The following is a 21,653-nucleotide window of genomic DNA, read 5'->3' as shown; positions in this document are numbered from 1 at the left end:
TAAATGATCCATAGTTTAGGTTGAACATAGAACGTGTTTTTAACAGACACTTTTCAGTTGTTTTGTTGCATGACATGAACAAAAAGTCACCAGAAACAAAACATTATCCTTTGGCTTAACTGAAAATAGTTGTGATGAAAATAGTGCCTGGTGTACTGCAGCTCACTCTGTGTATTAATACTCTTGGAAAAAGCTACTGTATATGTCATCAGTTTTGCTCAGCCAGCTGTGATGAAGATGGGGCCGGTCGAGGTTGCCCACAGTCTGTGTGGTTTTAACAGCTCCTCAAAAAGAGACTCAGAGGATCGTGGACGTCCATCCAACAAGCGTGTAATGTTGATCAACAAGAATGAAGACAGAATTTTACAGTTTAGTCAAACAATATGTAACATTGAATGTGCATGTGAAGAGAAATGTAGTTAGGTCTGCAAACAGTACAACTATTTGTGAATATGTCCAACTATCTGCTGCAGCTTCTAAGTCTTTCTGTGTGATTAATGTACCCGACAGTGTTGCATAAAGTATGAAGGCAGCATTTGAAAGAGGATTTGATCATGTTTTTAATGTGTAGCTGAGATCTCAGCAACTATTGGAATAAATACACTGACTTTGGTTAGTAGATAAACATAACCTCAGTATTTTTAATCTTACAGAAAGTAATATTTTCAGTGCATTGCCTTATCACATTGCTGCAGTCTTCCTCTTAAACAGGCAGTGCTAACAATATACACTCAGATTTGCGCTACACTGTTACTGTACTATTTAACAGTTATCTCGGCATCTGGGAAATATGCAGTACCTTTAGTTGTTACAGTTGCCAAAACCAATATATTTAACTTTTATTTTGCCCTATTGCCTTATGAACATACAGTTGACCAAATGCTTAACCACAATACAGTACATTGCATAACAATGCCTTACTGAACAAAAAAAAAACAGACTTGTGGAGTTTATAGTAGCAGAGGGAATCAATTCCTCCACAGGAGTTGTTGTTGATAATAATAATCTCCATTTACCTCCAGTGTGGTTACAACACAGATACTGTACCTTCATCTTATCTACCAGCTGTGTGTGTGTGTGTGTGTGTGTGTGTGTGTGTGTGTGTGTGTGTGTGTGTGTGTGTGTGTGTGTGTGTGTGTGTGTGTGTGTGTGTGTGTGCGTGTGTCGACATTTCTCCTCGACAAACTCCACCATGTCTTAGCCTTTTTGCTGCAGTGTAAACTTTCAGTCCGTCAGTTTCAGGTCTGCAGTCAGAACCCGGCATATGACTATTTACAGTCCAACACTTACACTTCACACTCAGTGTGCTAAAAACTAAAAATAATTTACTGTCACAGTAAATCCTGTCTTTGTTGTGCATATGAGCTGTACATTCTAGCATATCTTTCAAATAAACATGTCTTTCTAGAATCATCTTAATGTTTATGGTGTTTTTTATTGCCACTGTGTGTAAGTACATTGGAAGGAAAATAGAGTCAAAATCAATGTATGCTTACAAACATTTTAATTCAGATTCTTCTGATTACTGGCTATAAAGCATACAGTAGTATATTATACGTTAAGGGAACATCATCAGTTTGTTGTAATAAAAATATTGTTGAAATTGGTAACAATTTACTTTAAACCCCTTAATTTAGCATTTATAAGCCAGTAATGTAGTTATACACATATATAAAGACATTTATAAGTGTTGATTAATATACAGTATATATATCCTGCTTTTAAATGGCAACAACCCCATTCTTTCACAGTATGTCTCTACTGTTGTTGAGACCAAAGCATGCCATAATTGAAATGAAAAAAAATGTTAAAAGCAAAGGAAATTAATAAAGTCAACAAAACTTAAAACATTAAACATTCAATTGCGCGTTGCACCCTCTTTTTATCACTTTTTCTTTGCGGGGGAGAAACTGCCAGTGATGAAAACCCTAGATGATGATTGGCTGCTAAGGGAGGGGACAGTGCATAGACCCTGATAAATGTGAAGTTTCATGGTCTCCCCTGACAAATCATCAATGGCCAGGAACCTTTAGCAGACACACTCTATTGCTCCCACCCACACACATTTTACAGAAGTCAAAAGTTCCTTTTTCACTTTACAGTCAAACAGCGGGCCTTGTTTATTTCATTTTATTTGAGACAGCTGAAGGCCTCCGAGAGTAACTAAGGTCATAAGTGTGTGCTATACAATAAGAGAGAGGGACACATCTTTTGTTTTTTTCGTTGAGCGAGAGGAAATTTTGAAACATTGTGCAATGGTGCCGCAAAAGTTTTGAAAGGTTGTGAGAACGTTTTTGCTTGCAAAGCGTCTGAGAGTCGGTCCACTGGAGAAGAGGTCTCCATGTTGCATCCACACAGAATGGAGAGCTATCTCATCCCGCCTGTAAGTATCATTTATTTTTATTATTATGTAAACTCTCTGGAGACTTTCAAGCATCTAAAGCTTAAAATAGTTCCTTGAGTAGTTTGCTTTTTAATCCAGCATTAACACATTTAATAATCAAGAGGATGGACTATGTGTTGTTTTCAAATTAAACAACTTAATGTGAGTCTACTTCAATTTGAATACAGCACACAAACTGTAAGAGTCTTTTATACTACGGGCGACACGAGAATGAAACTCAAGACGTCTTGAGAGTTTCAGAACAGCAGTGGCAAGAAAAAAAAAGGAATTACTATAACACAGTTATTGCTAATCCTTAATCTGACTTACAAATGAAAACATATTTAGACACAATGTGAACATTTTGGAGAAGACAAATGGTGTGTATTTGTTTTTGCTTTAAAGGATTAAATAAGTAATGATGTAATGTGTGATATGTGCATCATACACATCCAGTAAAATGTTTTCCTTTCACAAAATTGGATGGCTAAATGTTTTTTTATTATTTGCTATTGCAGCACTCAGAAGAAATGTACGATCCTGAGATCTACAGACATCAAATTGCAGAATATTACAATCCATATGTCTTAGATGCAGATATCCAGGCAGGTGAGTTTTACTTCAACATGCATTTTCTCCCATGTGACACTTTTTCTTTTAAATTACAGTGAGTGATATTTAAATGAAAATCATTTTAAAATGCAAATGAATGATGGTGATTGTGGGGGCTAAATCCGCGACATAAATCTTGTTTTTAATACAGCGCTTTCAATTTTCATTTAAATGAAAATACTTTTTAGTTATCTTGTCTTAATCTTCAAATGAATCACCATGAGCTGATGTGGTGACACTGTCTTTTCTGGTGCCTTGTACAGAAAAAGCCTGCAGTGTGTGCAGCTGGAGTGCACCACATTAGGGTGTATGGAACACAGGAAACAGATGCCATTTCTTTCGGCCGCTACAACTTACAGACATAGAACAAACTTTTGCCCCATGGGGTTTTGTTGATACAAGAGAGGTGCTTTACTTTCCCTTGTAATCAACTGTTTTGAATATTGCACCAAAACAATCTAAATAGGTCTTTTTCTGATCTTATAGAAAAAAACACCCCCACTAAAAAAGCGCCAGTTCACGTTGTGATAAAAACAACTTATCTAATTATTTCATATCTAATATGTCTATATCATAAAAATATACAAATGAAAACACTAAATATATTGAAATACAAAGCCGTTGTCATACAGTGTTACAGTGGATGTGTGACATGGCTTTATTACCTAGCTTGATTCGTTAGTTTTAAGAGTATACAATGGTAGTAGTTTCAGTAGTTTGCATGTGAAATATGTATTATTTGGCTCTCCTTTTTTCCATAGTTAAACTTTAGATATGTAAAAGATGAACTTAGAAACAGTATATTTATCTTGTTTAATTCTTCTCTTGTTAAAATTTTTTTTTGAAAAAAATAGGATGTGTAAAAGAGTGCAAATTCAAAGTCAACGGCTGTGGCAACACTGCTAGTGAGGCATCAAACAGGAAAGAGCTTCATGCTGAATTCTCTATTATTCTCTTCATTTCACACGGTTTATGCAAACTCAAGCACTATGAGTAAGCAGCTCATCAAGTCCAGTTGCTTTTGACTTAGTGGTTTTAGATATCTTATGACAAAGATGAGTTTAGCTTTTTTCATGAGTCATCTCTAACTGTTTAAACATGTATTTCTGTGATACCAAATTATTTTAAAGGCATTTTCATGACTTTTGTATGAAGCTGTGTGTTCTAGATAACCTTGCTGTGGTTCATTTCTTTCTTTTGTTACAGGAGATAATGAGAATGATAATAGAAACAACAAAAAGCTGTGGCCATTATGCTGTTTCTCACCTCTCTCTCTCTTCAGATCACTGGGACTACCACCCTCACCCTCACGTACACCCTGTAGAGTTTGAAAACCTCCAAGAGGCCAACTTCACAGAGCTGCAGAGTGTGCAGGCTCTCCATGCGCCCAGTCTCATACGACATGACGCCATACGGTACGACGCAGAAAACCTGCTCGATCCAAACCTTGGGGCACATCCACACGTGTTACAGCAACCAGTAAGTCATTCTATCAACCAACAGAAGCATACATTAAAGGAATAAACAGAAATACAGTGCATCATGGGTGCGTGTAGCTGCACACAACAAACACGGATTCAAATATAAATAAATCAAATATATTTAAATTCAATTAAAATGCAAAAAACTATTATGTACTAGTCAGGGGCTTCAATGCAATGACTGTAATCACTCATTGTTCAAGTGATAATGACTAAAGCAAGGCTTTCCTTGTCATAGCGTAGCACTAAAGTAAATGGAACATACAACTGAAGATTGAAGGGAAATATTCTACAGAGGCTTTAAGACCTTCACACACACCTGTGAATCTCCAAATATCCTTCTAGCTCACTGCAGCCGTCTTGGAACTCAACATAACTCACAGTTGGTTTTCAAATCAAAGAGAATATTCAGGGAATCTGAGGCCTTTTAGGGTCCTGTGAAAAAAATCAGGAAGTGAATCTGTGAGTTACAAGAAAAACAAAATTTTAGGGTTTTTCACTTTTTTATTTCAGTTTAAAAAGGACATTTATTTTGAATAGTCTGAAGGCTAAATTAAGCTCCCTCCATGTCACAACTGCACGCTCCACCCCTCCAGTTGTGAACCAGTGAACCAGAAGAGAGATATCTGGTTTTGGACTGTATTAAAGTTCAGTATCTTAAACCAAGTCAACATTTTCAAATTTGAAACCTTCCACTTCCACTGTGGAAACTTCCACTTATAATTTGTTGGGTCCAACATTACAAGCTCTTGTTGTGCAAATAAGCAGAGGTGAAAAAGGCAAAAGGCACATTTATTCATAAAAAAACAATTCAAACACTTAAGGCAATTCCAAGGTGCTTTACATGCATTTAAAAGAAAGAATATGGACTTCAAAAGAGTATATTTAAAAGAAAATGTACAATACTAATTCACTGCTTACATTTTTTTCTTGTTTTATTATTATTTATTTTAAATTCTAGTCAAGATTACAGGCTACATATGCCAAATACATCTGGCTGAACACACCTTCAATTTCTTCATTTGGGGTCACAGTGAGGCGAAAGGTGTCATATGTTTAAATATTTCACACTGTCTCATGTAGCATTAGTAAAGGGCTGAAACAAGCTGATACAGTATATGTAAAGTAGTTAAATATCAAACATAAAGTATATTCTGTATGATAAAACATCTTTAGCAATACTCACACATGTTGTTTCCAGGAGTAGATGATTTTCAAAATATGAAATTTTTTATTTTTCTCATGTGCATCTAGCACTGCTATGAATATATATATATGTATATATACATACACACATACTGTATATATAAAGCTGCCATTTTTACAATATGAGGAAAATGTGTTTGTGTGTGGAAAATAGAAATGGTGTTAATGCATGTTCATGATATGAGAAAACAATGTGAAAACCACAGCTCGCACATTGAATTCACAAGAACAATGCTCCATTCGTAAAAGTTCTGCATTCAAAACGGTACTTGAGTAAAAGTACAGAAATATTAGCACCAGGAGTGTAATTATAGACAGTGTAGGCAATATGGTTGCACTGATGCCCATGGGTTGGGGGGGGCTCTGACAGAGCAGGCCCTCCAACAATGTGTTGGGCAGAGAGTGAGAGTGACTTACTAGTGATTCACATTGCCACCTCAGAAATACACCTGTACTGAAAGAACTCACGTTAAACAAACTGCCATTTGCTATGCATGCCCTGCTTTTCATTTTTCTTTGTAAAATAGCCAGTAGCAATTTATAACAAGATGATTTGAAGATTACTTATTCTACATAAATTACAAAAACTATAAACTACAAAAAACTGTTCAATTAAATGCAGGGGTGCAAACTGATCAGGGGTGAAAAGGTGTCAAAGATGCTGCAGGAAGAATGTTTTTTAATATTAGCTTCAAAATGGATTTACATTTTTTTTTCAACCTAGAATTTATGTAATTACTTCTACAAGTGTTAAGGGGACATATGTTCAAGGTACTTACAAAAGTAAATGAACTTATCGGATCAACACGAATCACACAGATGACCTGTTTTAGATTTAAAACAGCGATTTTCGCTGAAAGGTGACAATGTTTCACCCCTGAAATGAATAATTTATTTTCATCACTTATTTTCTTTGGCATTTTTTTTTCATATACAGCTATGCAATGATGAATGCTGGGTAATATGTATGTTGATGTTGTCCAATGTCAAGTCTATATTTGATCATGTGACGATACAATAAACAGTAGTTAGTTTAGGTGCAAAATCTGTCAAGACTGACTCAGCAAGCTGAACGCCTAATGGTGTGTGGGTTTCCTAACTAGTAACCAGTGTTGTAGTCGAGTCACCAACTGTCTAGTCCGAGTCCAAGTCAGAGTCACCAAAGAAGAGTCTGAGTCAAGTTCAAGCTGAGTCACCATTACCTGAGTTCGAGTCCGAGTCGAGTCACGAGTCCAGAGAATAGCGACTCGAGTCGGACTTGAGTCGGATTCGAGTGATTAGAAATTAAATATAATTTAAAGCTATAGTGCATAGTTTCTGTCGCCACCATGAGGAATTCTAAGTAATGACAACAAACCTTTCCACATGCCTTCGGTGATAACCAGTTGCTAGAAACTCAAGGAGGAAACGATGAATTAAAAAACATGAGTGACTCTTCAGAAGAGGTAATTATTTTATAGTTTTTATGTCCTCTTCGTCTCCAAAGCTGACTGTTGCTGTTGTTCACTCAAGCTTCTGCGCACGGCACCATTTTGTAAAAATAGCCATACTGAGAAATACAGAGAGAGCTTTGAGGAGCTGATAGTCTTAATTAGCTTTGTATCAACGCATTTGGCAATGGCTTGAATGTATCGGACATTCATTATCATAAAATTGTTGCGCACTATTAGTTTAGTTTATTTTAGTTTTTTTTCTTTTTTTTCGGCCATCTGTAACTCACAACAGTCAAACATACATAGGGACAAGAAACAAACAAGACCGAAAAGGTGTAAGCTGAAGCCAAAGCTTGTTACACCTACCCTTTTTACATAAAATTATATTTTTTCATACAAAAATTTAAGTTACAGAAACTAAGTATACACTATATACCCCAGTACAACACAAAAAGTCCAATACATTTTGTGCACCTTCTGGTATTCACACTTCTGTTTTATAGTTGTTAATCACCTTATATTTTTTACCTTACTTTTTTAAATCGGTTGATTGTGTTACACTTTTTCATGTCAATTTCTAATTCATTCCACAGTTTAACTCCATACACCAAGACACTGCTTTGTTTTACATTTGTTCTGCTATTTGGTCTAGTAAAAATACAGCTTCCCCTCAGTTCATAATGGCATATTTGAAACAGCCTTTGGATACAGTCTGGCAACATACTATTAAATACTTTGTACATTAGAGAGGCTATTTTAAGGTCTACAAGTTCACTAAATTTAAGTACCTGTAAATGTATAAATAACTGATTTGTCGATTCACGATAATTTGCCCTATTTATAATTCTGATTGCTCTCTTTTGCAGTAAAAAAATTGGATTTGTAATTGTTTTATATGTATTCCCCCAAACTTCCACACCATAAGTTACATATGGAAGTATGAAAGATTGATATAATAAATGTAAAGAATTTCTATTAAGAATATATTTGGTTTTATTCAGAATAGCTATGGACTTTGATATTTTAGTTTTAATGATTAATGATTAATATGTGGTTTCCAGCATAATTTATGATCAAGAATAACTCCCAGAAATGTGTTAACCTGTACTCTTTCTATTTCAATATTGTCTAACGTAATTTGTCTAGGCTTCTTAAAGTTCCGATGTCCAAATATTATGTATTTAGTTTTATTTATGTTCAAAGACAGCTTCTTAAGATTAAACCATCGTTTTAAAGAATCAAGTTCAATTTCCACTGTATCCAAAAGCTGCTCAAGGTTTTTGCCAGAACAAAACAAATTGGTGTCATCAGCAAGCAAAACCAAATGTTATATTTTAGACACATTACAAATGTCATTTATGTACAGTAGAAACAATTTAGGACCCAGCACTGATTCTTGTGGGACCCCACATGTAACCAGTTGTTTAAATGGACATATTGATATCTATTTTCCAGGTAACTACTGAGCCATCTATGTGCTACTCCCCTAATCCCACATTTTTCCAGTTTGTTCAATAATAGTTTATGGTTAATTGTATCAAAGGCTTTTTTTTAGATCTATGAAAACGCCTTCCTTATTATCCATAGCTGTAGATATTTGTTCTATTAGCTCCATCACTGCCATTGACCGGTTTGATCTGAAGCCATATTGATGTTAACTCAGTAGATTATTTTTTTCTATAAACTGATCAAATCTATGGATTAAAAGCTTTTCTAATATTTTTGAGAACTGTGGAATAAGAGAAATCGGTCTATAGTTTGAGAAAAGGTGCTTATCTCCATTTTTGTAGATGGGAATGACTTTTGCAATTGTCATTTGATTTGGAAATATGCCTCTTTGTAATGATTGATTAAAGATATGAGTCAGGGGTTTCGCTATACTATGTACAATGTTTTTAACTAAAGCCATGTCAATACAATTACTATCAGTGGATTTCTTATTCTTGAACTTATTTACCACTTCAATTAACTCTATTTCCTCAATTCTCCTCAAGAAAATGGTATTGGCATTTATTTTAATATTTTCATTTATATCCTCTGTTATTACTGTTATATAGGTTTAAGTATCAAAGAAAAAGTACTCATAATGCAGAATGGCCCCTGTCAGTGTTATATTTCTATACGAATGGGTCATTATTAGTGATGCATTAACATGTAAGCATTACTTAGTTTATGCATCATGTTTAATAAACTGATCATATGTTTTATATGTAAAATCTTGATCTGAAAACTAGTAATTATGGCTGGAGTAGCAGTATAAAGTTGCTTAAATGGAAATAGTGTAGTACCTTAACATTCTGTTTAAGTACAATCTTAGAGTGAATGTACTCTCTGAATTTAAAGCTCTAGTGCGTAACTTTTTTATATTAATGAACGTCCATTACATTCAAGCCATTGCCAAATGAGTTGCTGTAAAGCTAATTAAGACTATCAGCTCCACACAACTCTCTCTGTATTTGTCAGTATGGTTATGTTCACAAAATTGTGTCGTCCAGTGACTTTGGCGCACAGAATCTCGAGTGAAGATGATTACCTCTTCTGAAGAGTCCATCATGTTTTATTTAATCCTCCGTGTCCTCCGTGGCTACCATGGTGGCTACTAGCAACTGCGTGGGGGAGAGTGCGCGATCACGTAAAGTTTTTTTTACAGTAGACGCATCCAAGGTGGCGCGCGACATCATGACATCAAAATGATGTAATATCCGGCCGGTGCGTCCGATTTATGGCGCAGGCGCCGAGGTCGCGCACAACTCTTTTTTTCAGCGGCGCGCAACAAAGCGGAGACAGGAGGCCTGAATGAGTTTGCCGACAACCGGATACAGGACTCTCAGAGTGACTGCAAGTCTCTCTGGTAAACTTACTGGGTTAAGATGAGCTCTTTTATGGTGAATGAAAGGCTTGATCTGACAAAGTAGGTCATTGAATCAAATCAAAGCATTGACGGCAATGCTGCTGCCAGTTCTGCCGTTGTTTACCTTTTTCTTCTTATTCTAGTCCGTGAAGAAACTTGGTAGCCTTTTTTAAGCCACGCGCTTCGGTAGGAAGACTGCAACTAGTGTCCGCAGACCAGCGCAGGTATAGATAGTCACAGCAATTTCATGACGTCACATATGCACGCGCCAGCTCGGCTGCGGTTACTGTAAAAGCACGATTAAAGTATTATATACTGGACGCAGGCAGCTGGCGCATACAAATGTGACGTCATGAGATCGCCGAGAGTATTTATACCTGTGCTGTCGGGCGCGATACACTCTTCTCCTCGAAGCGCGTGGCGCTAATGAGCAACTACTCACGACGTTACCTTCTACAGACTAGAAGAAGAAGATAAAAAGGTAAATAAGGCAGAACTGGCAGCAGCGTTGCCGTCATGCATCGATTGATTCAGTGAGCTGCTTCCCCGTCGGATCAAGCCTTTCATCACCACTCAAGCTCATCTCAGCAATAGTTTTACCAGAGAGACTGCAGTACTCTGAGAGTCCTGGCAACAGTGTCGGGTAAACCATTAATATTCAGGCTTCCGTTCCCTGTCGTCACTGAAAAAAAGCGTCTGCGACCTCGGCTCGCGCGCCATAAATCGGACGCGCCGGACGGATATTACGTCATTTTGACGTCACAATGTCGCGCGCCACCTTGGATGCGTCTAGTATATAACGGCCTTAAGGCTTGTGTCATGTGGACGACAGTGTTGTTGTCATTACTTAGAATTTCTCATGGGGGAGACAGAAACTGCTTTAAGCAACAATTGAACCACTCTTTATCTGTTCAGTCCCAGACTTACTGGTGCATCATTACATGTACATCTTTTTGCTTTATCATCTCCCAAAATTTCCAAACTCTTTCGCAGTAATTGCATAACTAAACAAATACTGATTAAATATTTAACATTCTCATACAGTATGGAAAGTTGTATTTTTTCCAAAAACTAGCAAAAACTTTGACTCCTGTGTTGTAGGTAGCCTTCTTCCCTCGGGCTTTGTATCCACCACACGTGTCCCAGCGCAGCTCTGATGATGAGGAGCATGGAGGACGAAGTCCCCCACTGGAGGTGTCTGATGAGGAGTGTCTGAGAGATCGAATCCCTTATGTCACACCAGGAGAGCTGGGTAAGGATATAGATTTTATAGGCCACGTCATATGTGCAGTGAGGGCAACACTCCAGCTTTTTACTGAGCACTTAACACATATACTTTAGGACAGACCAACTGTGCTGGCCATGTGAGGATTCTCAATCATCCAGGTCATGGTATATCTAGAAGTGCTAAGTCACTAAGCAGTGTCTAAGCAGTGTTGCAGCAGACCAGTGTTGTTTTCCACGCATTGGGTTGGTGGAGGTTTGGCATTGGGTTAGCTTTGTGTTCTGATTCTGAAATACCTTTGTAAATATTTGCATGATTTTCTTTTTTATTCACACGCCCCTTTAAGCATTTCTGTGGCAGTGATTGTATGTCATCTTATAGCACATTCGCCGCATTAAGGCAGCCTTGAAACACGGTTCTCCAAGGCAGCCTTGAAACACGGTTCTCCAAGTGTGTCCAGCTCAGAGCATCTCAGTAACATGTTCTAAATGAGATTAAACAGAGAGGCAACATGCATGGTCCTTAAATTGCAATGTGTTGCAAGTTAACTACTGCAACAATCAAGTAGCGTGGAAAGTCTCCAAACTCAGAACTGTGGTTACATATGTTACTGTCAGTGACAGTTTTCATCATTTGACTGTCAAGTAACTTTCCTGTAAACTAGAATCAGATTTGATTTTCTGTATTTGGTACAGACAGACATTTGTAGAAACGTATACACTTATCTTATCTTAATGTTTAAGAATTTGAATAACCTATTTCAAAAAGAGTTAACATGTCATCAATTAGGATTATCACGTAGCACCATGGCAATGTGGAAAACACTAAAACAATGACTCACGGAGGATCTGCCAGTATTTCTTAGAATTTTAGACTTTTCTTTAGCATTGTCTTACTATGTTACTTCCAATTAAAGATGTAAAAGATATGAAAAAGAGAGACAGAGTAAACAAAAATTGTGCCTTTGCTCCATGTATTTAATTTGCCTCATATATATATATATATATATATATATATATAAACTGATATGGTTGGTCTAGACTGGTTGAAACTCACAAAAACAATTGAACCACCTCATTTATAGTGTCACTACTGTGCCACAGCCAATATATTAGTTTTTAGAATTACAAGTTGTTGTTGTTGTTGTTGTTTTTCTTTTTTTTATTCACCAAGTAATAAAACTATATAATGTACATAATGAATATCATTACAGTGCATATCAGTTCAAAATGAGTAATTTTGCAACTCTCTGATGTTTCCAACAGGCAATAAAAAGAAGATCCGTTTGTACCAGTTCCTGTTGGACCTTTTAAGGAACGGCGATATGAAGGACAGTATCTGGTGGGTGGACAGAGACAAAGGGACATTCCAGTTTTCATCCAAACACAAGGAGGCTCTTGCACACCGCTGGGGAATCCAGAAGGGAAACCGCAAAAAAATGACCTATCAGAAGATGGCTCGTGCCTTACGCAACTATGGCAAAACTGGAGAGGTGAAAAAGATTAAGAAGAAGCTAACGTACCAGTTCAGTGATGAGGTGCTGGGGAAGAGTCATCTGGAGAGAAAATATATGTAGGAATTCTGAAATGTCAAGTGTAGAGGTGTAGTTTCTGGTATTAGATGCTTAATCAAACATGCTAAGTTGCATTTTGTGAATAGCACCTATACTGCTGTACAGTGGGATCAACAGCTAATTGTGTACAGTCAAAATGCAGCGGGGAAAAGAGAGAGAGGGACGTTGCAGTTACACTGTATGCATCTTAGACCCTGGGTTACTGTGCTCCCAGTATGCATTTCTAAATATGTGTGCACACATATCAGTGCATATTCTATTTGGAAAAGTCTGTTTATACATTTCAATATTATTTTCAAGTTTTTGTTTCATAACATGTAACTAGTGAGAGTTGAAAGGCGTACGTTCTCTTGTGGGTACTATGTGTACTACTGTATGTATATATAATTGCAATTTCATATTTAAAACACCAAGGAGACACAAATAAGTCATTAATGGGATAGACTAACCTTGGAGGACCATTATAAGACCATTACTATGATTATTTACATTACAAATGTTTTGTACAAATACATGAAACTCTGTATGTTATAATTAAGAATTGCTTAATAAAGCATGTGTATAGTAACTGTTTGTAAGTGATAACATCTCACATCAGAGGTAGAACACAAAGAACAGGAAGAAGAAGTAAGCATTACATGAAGTTGTATTGTTTTAGATTCAGAGATGAGGTCTCTTACGTTTCATTACAGCTATAAAGATAACTAGATAACTGGTGAGCTGGTGGTGTGAGGCTAACAAAGTGCCCAAAGTGACACATCTGGAGTTTTCAGCTTAAGTAGTTAGTATACAACTATGCACTGCAGCTTTGCATTCAGCTCTTTTGTCTGCATTGAATACCGTAGTTTCTCTTGAATGGCTTGATTATGTTACAGTAACGTATCTCTGTGTTTTTCTATAGTTATCATAGTTGTTTTCCTATTGATTAGCAATCTGTGCCACTATGAGGCTAATACAATGCTTAGCAACTTCACAACAATCATACCTCCCTTTTAACAGAAAAATAGGTTTACCACATTCCAAAACCACTTTTGCTGATGAAATTCACTTAAGTAAAATATAATAAAACAACACTAAAACCATAAAATAAAATAATAATATATAACACAAAACAAAAACACTGCCATAACAAGGAGTAATTAATTGCTAAAATGTGCAGTGTGTAAATATAAAAACACTACAGCACCTGGTGTCCCAAGAGCCAACAGCTCCCCTCAATGGTCAAGCTGTAATTGATACCCAGAACAATACAATACAATACAATGCAATAGAACTTAACCAGAGCTGGATAATCAGTCTATTTACTTACTTCCATTCATTAAAAGGCAGGGATGGATGAGTTCTGAGTTTGTTAGAAAGGACAGTAAATACATCACAACAAGGGCTCCCTAATAAACCAACTTAAGCAACAAATGTGGCTCTCTGTTCAAATTCTGAGTACAACACTGGTCATTGCTGTGGTCTAACTAAAACCACTTCCCCTAATTTGATGACTGGTCCAGCTGCCATCTGCAGGGTTCAGTTGGTACAGAGTATGTTTTCCAGATTAAGGGTTGCATTGAGGCTGCAACAGCAAAAGTCTTGTGAGACGAGATCCTCTTCTGCTCAGCGTCTAATTTATGATAATTAAAGTCAAGAATATATAGTATATTTACATACCTTAGTTCATAGGAGATTTACATACTGTAGGTGTACAGTAGTATGGTATAGTTTAGTATAGTGTAAAGTAAAATATAGTAAAGTATAGTAGTATAGTACAGTATGCAGTAAAAACTAGTATAGTACATATATATATATATATATATATATATATATATATACAGTGCCTTGAAAGTATTCGCCCCCTTGAACGTTTCGACCTTTCGCCACATTTCAGGCCTCAAACATAAAGATATAAAACTGTAATTTTTGTGAAGAATCAACAACAAGTTGGTCCCAATTATGAATTGGAACGAAATTCATTGGTTATTTCAAACTTTTTAACAAATAAAAAACTGAAGAAAAGTTGGGTGCAAAATTATTCAGCCCCTTACTTTCAGTGCAGCAAACTCTCTCAGAAGTTCAGTGAGGATCTCTGAATGATTCAATGTTGACCTAAATGATTAATGATGATAAATAGAATCCAGCTGTGTGTAATCAAGTCTCCGTATAAATGCACCTGCTCTGTGATAGTCTCAGAGGTCCGTGTAAAGCGCAGAGAGCATCATGAAGAACAAGGAACACACCAGGCAGGTCGGAGATACTGTTGTGGAGAAGTTTAAAGCCGGTTGGATACAAAAGATTTCCCAAGCTTTAAACATCCCAAGGAGCACTGTGCAAGCGATAATATTGAAATGGAAGGAGTATCAGACCACTGCAAATCTACGAAGCCCGGCCATCCCTCTAAACTTTCAGCTCATACAAGGAGAAGACTGATCAGAGATGCAGCCAAGAGGCCCATGATCACTCTGGATGAACTGCAGAGATCTACAGCTGAGGTGGGAGACTCTGTCCATAGGACAACAATCAGTCGTATACTGCACAAATCTGGCCTTTATGGAAGAGTGGCAAGAAGAAAGCCATTTCTTAAAGATATCCATAAAGTTATCGTTTTAAAGTTTGCCGAAAGCCACCTGGGAGACACACCAAACATGTGGAAGAAGGTGCTGTGGTCAGATGAGAACAAAATCCAAGCGTTTGGCAACAATGCAAAAACGTTATGTTTGGCGTAAAGCAACACAGCTCATCACCCTGAACACACCATCCCCACTGTCAAACATGGTGGTGGCAGCATCATGGTTTGGGGCCTGCTTTTCTTCAGCAGGACAGGGAAGATGGTTAAAATTGATGGGAAGATGGATGGAGCCAAATACAGGACCATTCTGGAAGAAAACCTGATGGAGTCTGCAAAGAGCCTGAGACTGGGACGGAGATTTGTCTTCCAACAAGACAATGATCCAAAACATAAAGCAAAATCTACAATGGAATGGTTCACAAAAATAACATATCCAGGTGTTAGAATGGCCAAGTCAAAGTCCAGACCTGAATCCAATCGAGAATCTGTGGAAAGAACTGAAAACTGCTGTTCACAAACGCTCTCCATCCAACCTCACTGAGCTCGGGCTGTTTTGCAAGGAGGAATGGGCAAAAATGTCAGTCTCGATGTGCAAAACTGATAGAGACATACCCCAAGCGCTTACAGCTGTAATCGCGGCAAAAGGTGGCGCTACAAAGTATTAACTTAAGGGGGCTGAATAATTTTGCACGTCAATATATTCCAGTTTTTTATTTGTTTAAAAAGGTTTGAAATATCCAATAAATTTCGTTCCACTTCATGATTGTGTCCCACTAGTTGTTGATTCTTCACAAAAAATTACAGTTTTATATCTTTATGTTTGAGGCCTGAAATGTGGCAAAAGGTCAGAAACGTTCAAGGGCGGAGAAAATACTTTCCCATAGGCACTCTATATATATATATATATATATATATATATATATATATATATATATATATATACCGGTCAAAAGTTTTAGAACACCCCAATTTTTTTAGTTTTTTATTGAAATTTTAGCAGCTCAAGTCCAATGAATAGCTTAAAATGGTACAAAGGTAAGTGGTGAACTGCCTGAGGTTAAAAAAAAAAAGTAAGGTTACCCAAAACTGAAAAATAATGTACGTTTCAGAATTTTACAAAAAGGCCTTTTTCAGGGAACAAGAAATGGGTTAACAACGTAAAGCTGTTAAAGGTTGATCAAGCTTTGAAAGTTGGTGCTACCAATTCCCACATGTGTTCCAACTTGTCTGGATTACTTACAACCCCCTCTGTTTGTATAAAAGTATTGTTGGAACACAATGTGGTACCGTACCCTCGTGAGCATTATTTGAACAGTATTGTACTGCAGAAAGTAGTGTGTTGCCATAAAAATGGCGGGGAAAAGGCAATTAACAATGAAAGAGAGACAGACCATCATAACACTTAAGAATGTTGGTCTTTCCTACAGAGAAATTGAGTGAGTACAGTATTCTTCACCATCAAAAGGCACTTAGAAACTGGGGGAAACTCTGACAGGAAGAGGTCTGGCAGACCCAAAGCCACAACAGAATCAGAAGACAAGTTTCTGAGAGTCAACAGCTTGCATGATAGGTGGCTCACAGGACAACAGCTTCAAGCACAGCTTAAAGGTCCTATGACATGGTGCTCTTTGGATGCTTTTATATAGGCCTCAGTGGTCCCCTAATACTGTATCTGAAGTCTCTTTCCCGAAATCCAGCCTTGGTGCAGAATTACACCACTACAGCCAGTCCCACAATGAGCTTGCCATTTCTGTGTCTGTAGCTATTGAGGAGGAGAGAGGGCGGGGCAAGGTGGAGGGTGGGGGTGTGGCCTTGACCAACTGCCACTTTTCTGGTTTGAAGCCAGCCATGATGTCCATGATTTCTTTTTAACTTAAATTGTTCATTTGTTCTATTCTTTCATTTCAGAGTACAATGAGACATTCAACTGCATGAATTTCAGTAAAAACCTGGAAAAATTGGGAACCGTAGGTATGTATATATATATATATATATATATATATATATATATATATATATATATATATATATATATGTTGTAAAATATAGTATAGTATGTAAGGAATCATGTAGAGTGAATTATTTTGAATCTGAACCCCGACTGGGGGGATGCAGGACCCCGATGCGAAGTTCCATATGAGCATAAATATTGATGATTAATGATAAATGGTCTGCTATACAGAAACAACCGACCACTGACCGTAGAATGCCGTGATCGACCAATCAGAATCGAGTATTCAACGAGGCTGTGTAATAAAGTAAAATATAACATAGTATGGTAAAATATAGTATAATAGGCCTATATTCTCGAAAAATACAGTCAAATATAGCATAGTAAAGTAATTTAAAATAAAGTATATAGTGCAGTACATAGTAATGAAGTATAGCACAGTAAAAACTGCAGTAGCATAATATTGTAAAATATACTGCAGTAGCCTATAATATAGTAACATATATCATAGTATAGTACAGTACAGTGCAATAAAACAGTACAATTTGTTATAGTAACAACTAGTATTGTATAATGTTGTAAATATAGTATAGTACAGTAAAATATAAGAATTAGAATTATTTGTAGATTTGTATAAGCGCCTATGTCAATTTTCTTGTATTTTGATTCCCTGACAGCTTTTTTAAACTGACAAAATGATAAGTCAGACTAAAAAAGACAAATATGAATTTAAAGTCTGCAAAAAAAACAACCCAAATGAATCGAAAACACACTCATCTCTGCCAACAGATGTAACAAACCTCTAGATCTTGTATTCTCAACCATCCTCTTGTATTCATTGTTAGATTCAAAGGTTGACCAGGTGCAGCACAGATGTGGAAAGAGCAAACTTTTTTATAGGATTCAAGGCTCTAAATTTAACCACTGCCTTACATCCCGTCCCCTCCCTCTCAAGGCCTGTCATTCAGCCGAGGTGTTGGAGGAAAGGATGGTTGAAATATAGCTCGAGGTCAGACGTGCACGGGGGGGTGTTGTGTTTTTGGACATTGTGTTGGGCCTAGGAAAACTAAAATGGCAGGAGAGGTGGGATGGTTCATGAAGGAGGAGGAGGCGGGGAGAGGGTGCTTTTTGGAATCAACAGGACTATTAAAGGCACGGGGTTGAGATAGACGGCAGACTGTTTGGGTGAGTCACACTGTGGAGGAGAGGACATCATTCAGGATGCCAGAGCCAGTCAAAAAAGCAGGTAAGCGTGTTCACTCAGCTACTTTTGAAAGATGTGTCATTAAGTGTCCTTAACTGGTGAAGAAAGAACAACTTACAGTACATTGTCTACATTAGCATAATCCTGTTGTAAGACCAAATGTCTAAAAAAGTCTAGTACGTATGAACTGTGAACTTATCAACATCCTGAAACAGAATAGCTAACAGTTTACTTACATTGTGCAATATTCTCCTTTAACACGAACTTCTTCTAAGAAACTAACAATGTGAGAAAATATTCTACTGTGTTTGGTCACGCCCCTATTAAGCAACTATTAACCACATCTAAACCGCTCACTGGAGACCTGCAAGTTGTTTTCATGATAAACAACAATACACTGTTTGACTCTTTACAGAATAATGTGATTATTACATTACACATGAAAAATTAAAGATTGTATCATGTTTTCTTTTTAAATTGCAAACCCACAAAAAATTTTAAGTCACTATTTTTTATAATTTGTCACAATTAAAAGCAAATTCTTGCCATTATCTTGTACATACAGTGATCACTTGAATTTACTGGTTATTTATTTCCAGACAATAAAATATTTATTTCCAGACAATAAAATCTGTAAAATAGAGAAACTACATTTTTTAAATTATGTTTTATAACAAGATAAAATAAAATAACCTTTATTGATTCCACACAAAGAAACTAAAGTCACAGCAGCAGTAGGACAAAAATGTAAGCTTTGATAAGTAAAACATCATGAAATCCATATACAAATGAGGCATGATGCCACATAGGTTTGGTAACTTTAACATTTATTGTGACAAAAATGTATTTGCATGATGAGTAAATGCCCTGCAGATAGTAGGGAATGTCATAACAAAGCATTAGATCAAGTAAAGTAACTAAAAGTCTATGCTTCCAATACTGTATATAATTCAAATATATCCCATGGCTTATTAAGCTGACCCAATTAGCTTGGTGCAAATACTCACGTAGCCAGAAGCTTGTTACTCCAATCCTCTTTTGGCCGTGTCAGGAACTCAGTTACACGTCACATCCAGGTTGAAACATCTACTGATGTGAAATCGACACTGTCACATTTCCAGCATCACTGCATTCACAAATGCATCGCTGATCCAAAAATGCCCGCCAGGATTGCAACTTGACAAATGAGTTTTTCCTCTCTTAGGTGGGAATGGATTGTTATTTGTGTAGTGAGAGGCTCGATGTATCACATATCAGATGACACATTGCAGCCCAAATGGCCAGCTTGTGAGTGCTAGACCTTTAGTGTTGTGGATTTGGAACAGTATGATCGCCTTGCGTCTGTTACATTTTTATCAATTATTATCAACACTCCACAATTAACATGATGCTTTTCAGTGTTTTGTAGTATTGAAATAAACATGATTTGTCAAAGCATGTTTATTTTAAAGCAATGCAATATGTATTTTAAAGCGTCTTTAATCATCCTTTTTTTTATATAACAGTGTATTAAATGACAATGTGAAAATAATGTGATATTGTTAAAGGAGTTGCTCGTATTAAGGTACCTTCAGAGAATTGTCACCTGAATTTGCAACTTCCATTAGCTCAGTGAGTTCAAGCTCATAGTTTAGCTATCTGAGCCGCAACTTTACTGTTTTGGTTAAGTCTCAGCGCTTCCATAGCTTTGTTTTCAGCTGCAGCAGGCAGCTGTTTTTAGTGAAAAAGCTCTCAAAACATTAAGTGACCAGCCGATGAACGTAGTAGAGCATTTAGCAGCCAAAGAGCCAGATATTTCCCTCAGGAGACCAAAGACAGAGCTAAGAGAGTTTACTCAAGAGAGTGAATATTGGATTTAGATTCATCAGTTGGCCAAAAACACAACTTTAAATTAATGACAATGATGCTCTATAACTCCTGGATGTGAAAATAAGAAACAAGTTTGCCATATCAACTTAAAAGGTAATCATGTATCAATGTTGTGTTCACAACTTATTTCCGCTGCCCCCAAATGGCCAGAAAAAAATAAAAAAAGTGAAGGTGCTTTCGTGCTTGCATAATACAAACAAAATGGGTACCCACTCATGTAAACAGTTACCCATAGCACCACTTATGTTAAAAGAAAGGCTGCTGAGTAAAACAAGTAACTAACTCAAATGATATATATAACTAACTAAAACTAGGAGAGGGATTTTACTTCAAACGTGATAGTGGTGTGACAGGTACAGCGGCATGACTCATTGACAACATGACAAGAGGTGTCGCAACAGTAGAGATCGCTGGCTGCAGACAGACTGAGCGCACATCATTCATTCTGTGCCTCCAGAGTCACAAAAATAGAATCCAGTTAATCCCTCGACTATGATACCTGTGCCCCTGTTGCAGCTGAAGCCGGCGAGCCTCATTCATTAGTCCAGTACATATGCATCCTATATATAAACTCATAAGGTCATCTTGCAACACATGAAGTTTTTTTGTTCTGTCTCAAACCTAGAAACAATATGCATATAAAATACGCCTAAGTACATTTCATGATTCCAAACACTTGGTGTTACTGTTTCACTGTTAAACACATGCTACTCTCAGGGCTGTCACGTACAATCACTATTTTTAGGTCTAAAGAAGATAAGTGTTGGAGACTGACATTGCTATGAACATTTTATAACTTTAAAAAAAAGATGAAAATACCTCTCTGTTGCCTTTCCTGCAGCTGGTGTTTTACACAATGTATTTAAAACTTACTATTAATAGACTGACGGTAGACACCTTGTCAAAATTGTTTATTTTCTTCATTTAGGATCATGACCCATGCCTGTTACTGTTATTGATAAGTGTAGACAGTTTTGTGATTGTGTTGAGTTTGTTATAAATGATCCAGGTGTGTCTTGGTTGGGGTTCATTTTCATTCAGCTTTTCTCCATTTTAGTTCCACCTGAAGCCCCAATCAAAAACAAGCTAATGTTTTGATTGAATGCTAATTAATGAAAGTAAATGGACTTTAATTCACTGGATGGACGTAGCATGTGTGCCATCCTGTGATGATCAACATCTCTTATGCAGTTGTGGAATGTAACAAGTACAGTACTTAAGTACAATGTTGAGGTACTCGTACTTAACTTCACTTGCCTTCAACTTTGTACATTTTAGAGGAAAATAATGTACTTTTTACTTTTTACCCTG

At 36.8% G+C, this 21,653-nt stretch overlaps 2 protein-coding genes across 7 annotated transcripts in view; both read left to right on the top strand.

The window, feature by feature from the left end:
- Window positions 1–1,991: 1,991 nt before the first annotated feature.
- spi1b (Spi-1 proto-oncogene b) lies at window positions 1,992–13,332 on the top strand. The gene is made up of 5 exons (XM_039795906.1): window positions 1,992–2,383; window positions 2,902–2,992; window positions 4,278–4,474; window positions 11,068–11,218; window positions 12,457–13,332. Exons 1-5 carry the CDS (start codon window positions 2,342–2,344, stop codon window positions 12,765–12,767), a joined length of 792 nt encoding a protein of 263 aa, XP_039651840.1. The 5' UTR covers window positions 1,992–2,341; the 3' UTR covers window positions 12,768–13,332.
- Window positions 13,333–18,391: 5,059 nt separating this feature from the next.
- Window positions 18,392–21,653, top strand: part of mybpc3 (myosin binding protein C3) — a 38,550-nt gene continuing 35,288 nt past the window's right edge. For 5 of the 6 annotated variants that reach the window (XM_039794299.1, XM_039794298.1, XM_039794297.1 and 2 more), the window contains exon 1: window positions 18,392–18,515. In XM_039794299.1, the coding sequence (XP_039650233.1) occupies window positions 18,491–18,515 (25 nt within the window). In that variant the 5' untranslated portion in view covers window positions 18,392–18,490. The remainder of the gene's footprint in view (window positions 18,516–21,653) is intronic. The other variant, XM_039794302.1, reaches the window with a different exon arrangement.

The sequence above is a fragment of the Perca fluviatilis genome, chromosome 3 (genome assembly GCF_010015445.1).
Source record: "Perca fluviatilis chromosome 3, GENO_Pfluv_1.0, whole genome shotgun sequence".
Lineage (NCBI taxonomy): Eukaryota > Metazoa > Chordata > Actinopteri > Perciformes > Percidae > Perca > Perca fluviatilis.
This window is presented reverse-complemented; position numbering and strand designations above follow the sequence as displayed.

What these genes read in the sequence shown, in the direction of transcription:
- spi1b (XM_039795906.1), top strand. Translation starts at nt 2,342, where the DNA reads ATGTTGCATCCACACAGAATGGAGAGCTATCTCATCCCGCCT. An exon ending in AGAGCTATCTCATCCCGCCT is followed by an intron (nt 2,384 to 2,901) that starts GTAAGTATCATT and finishes TTGCTATTGCAG; the next exon opens with CACTCAGAAGAAATGTACGA. An exon ending in TGTCACACCAGGAGAGCTGG is followed by an intron (nt 11,219 to 12,456) that starts GTAAGGATATAG and finishes TGTTTCCAACAG; the next exon opens with GCAATAAAAAGAAGATCCGT.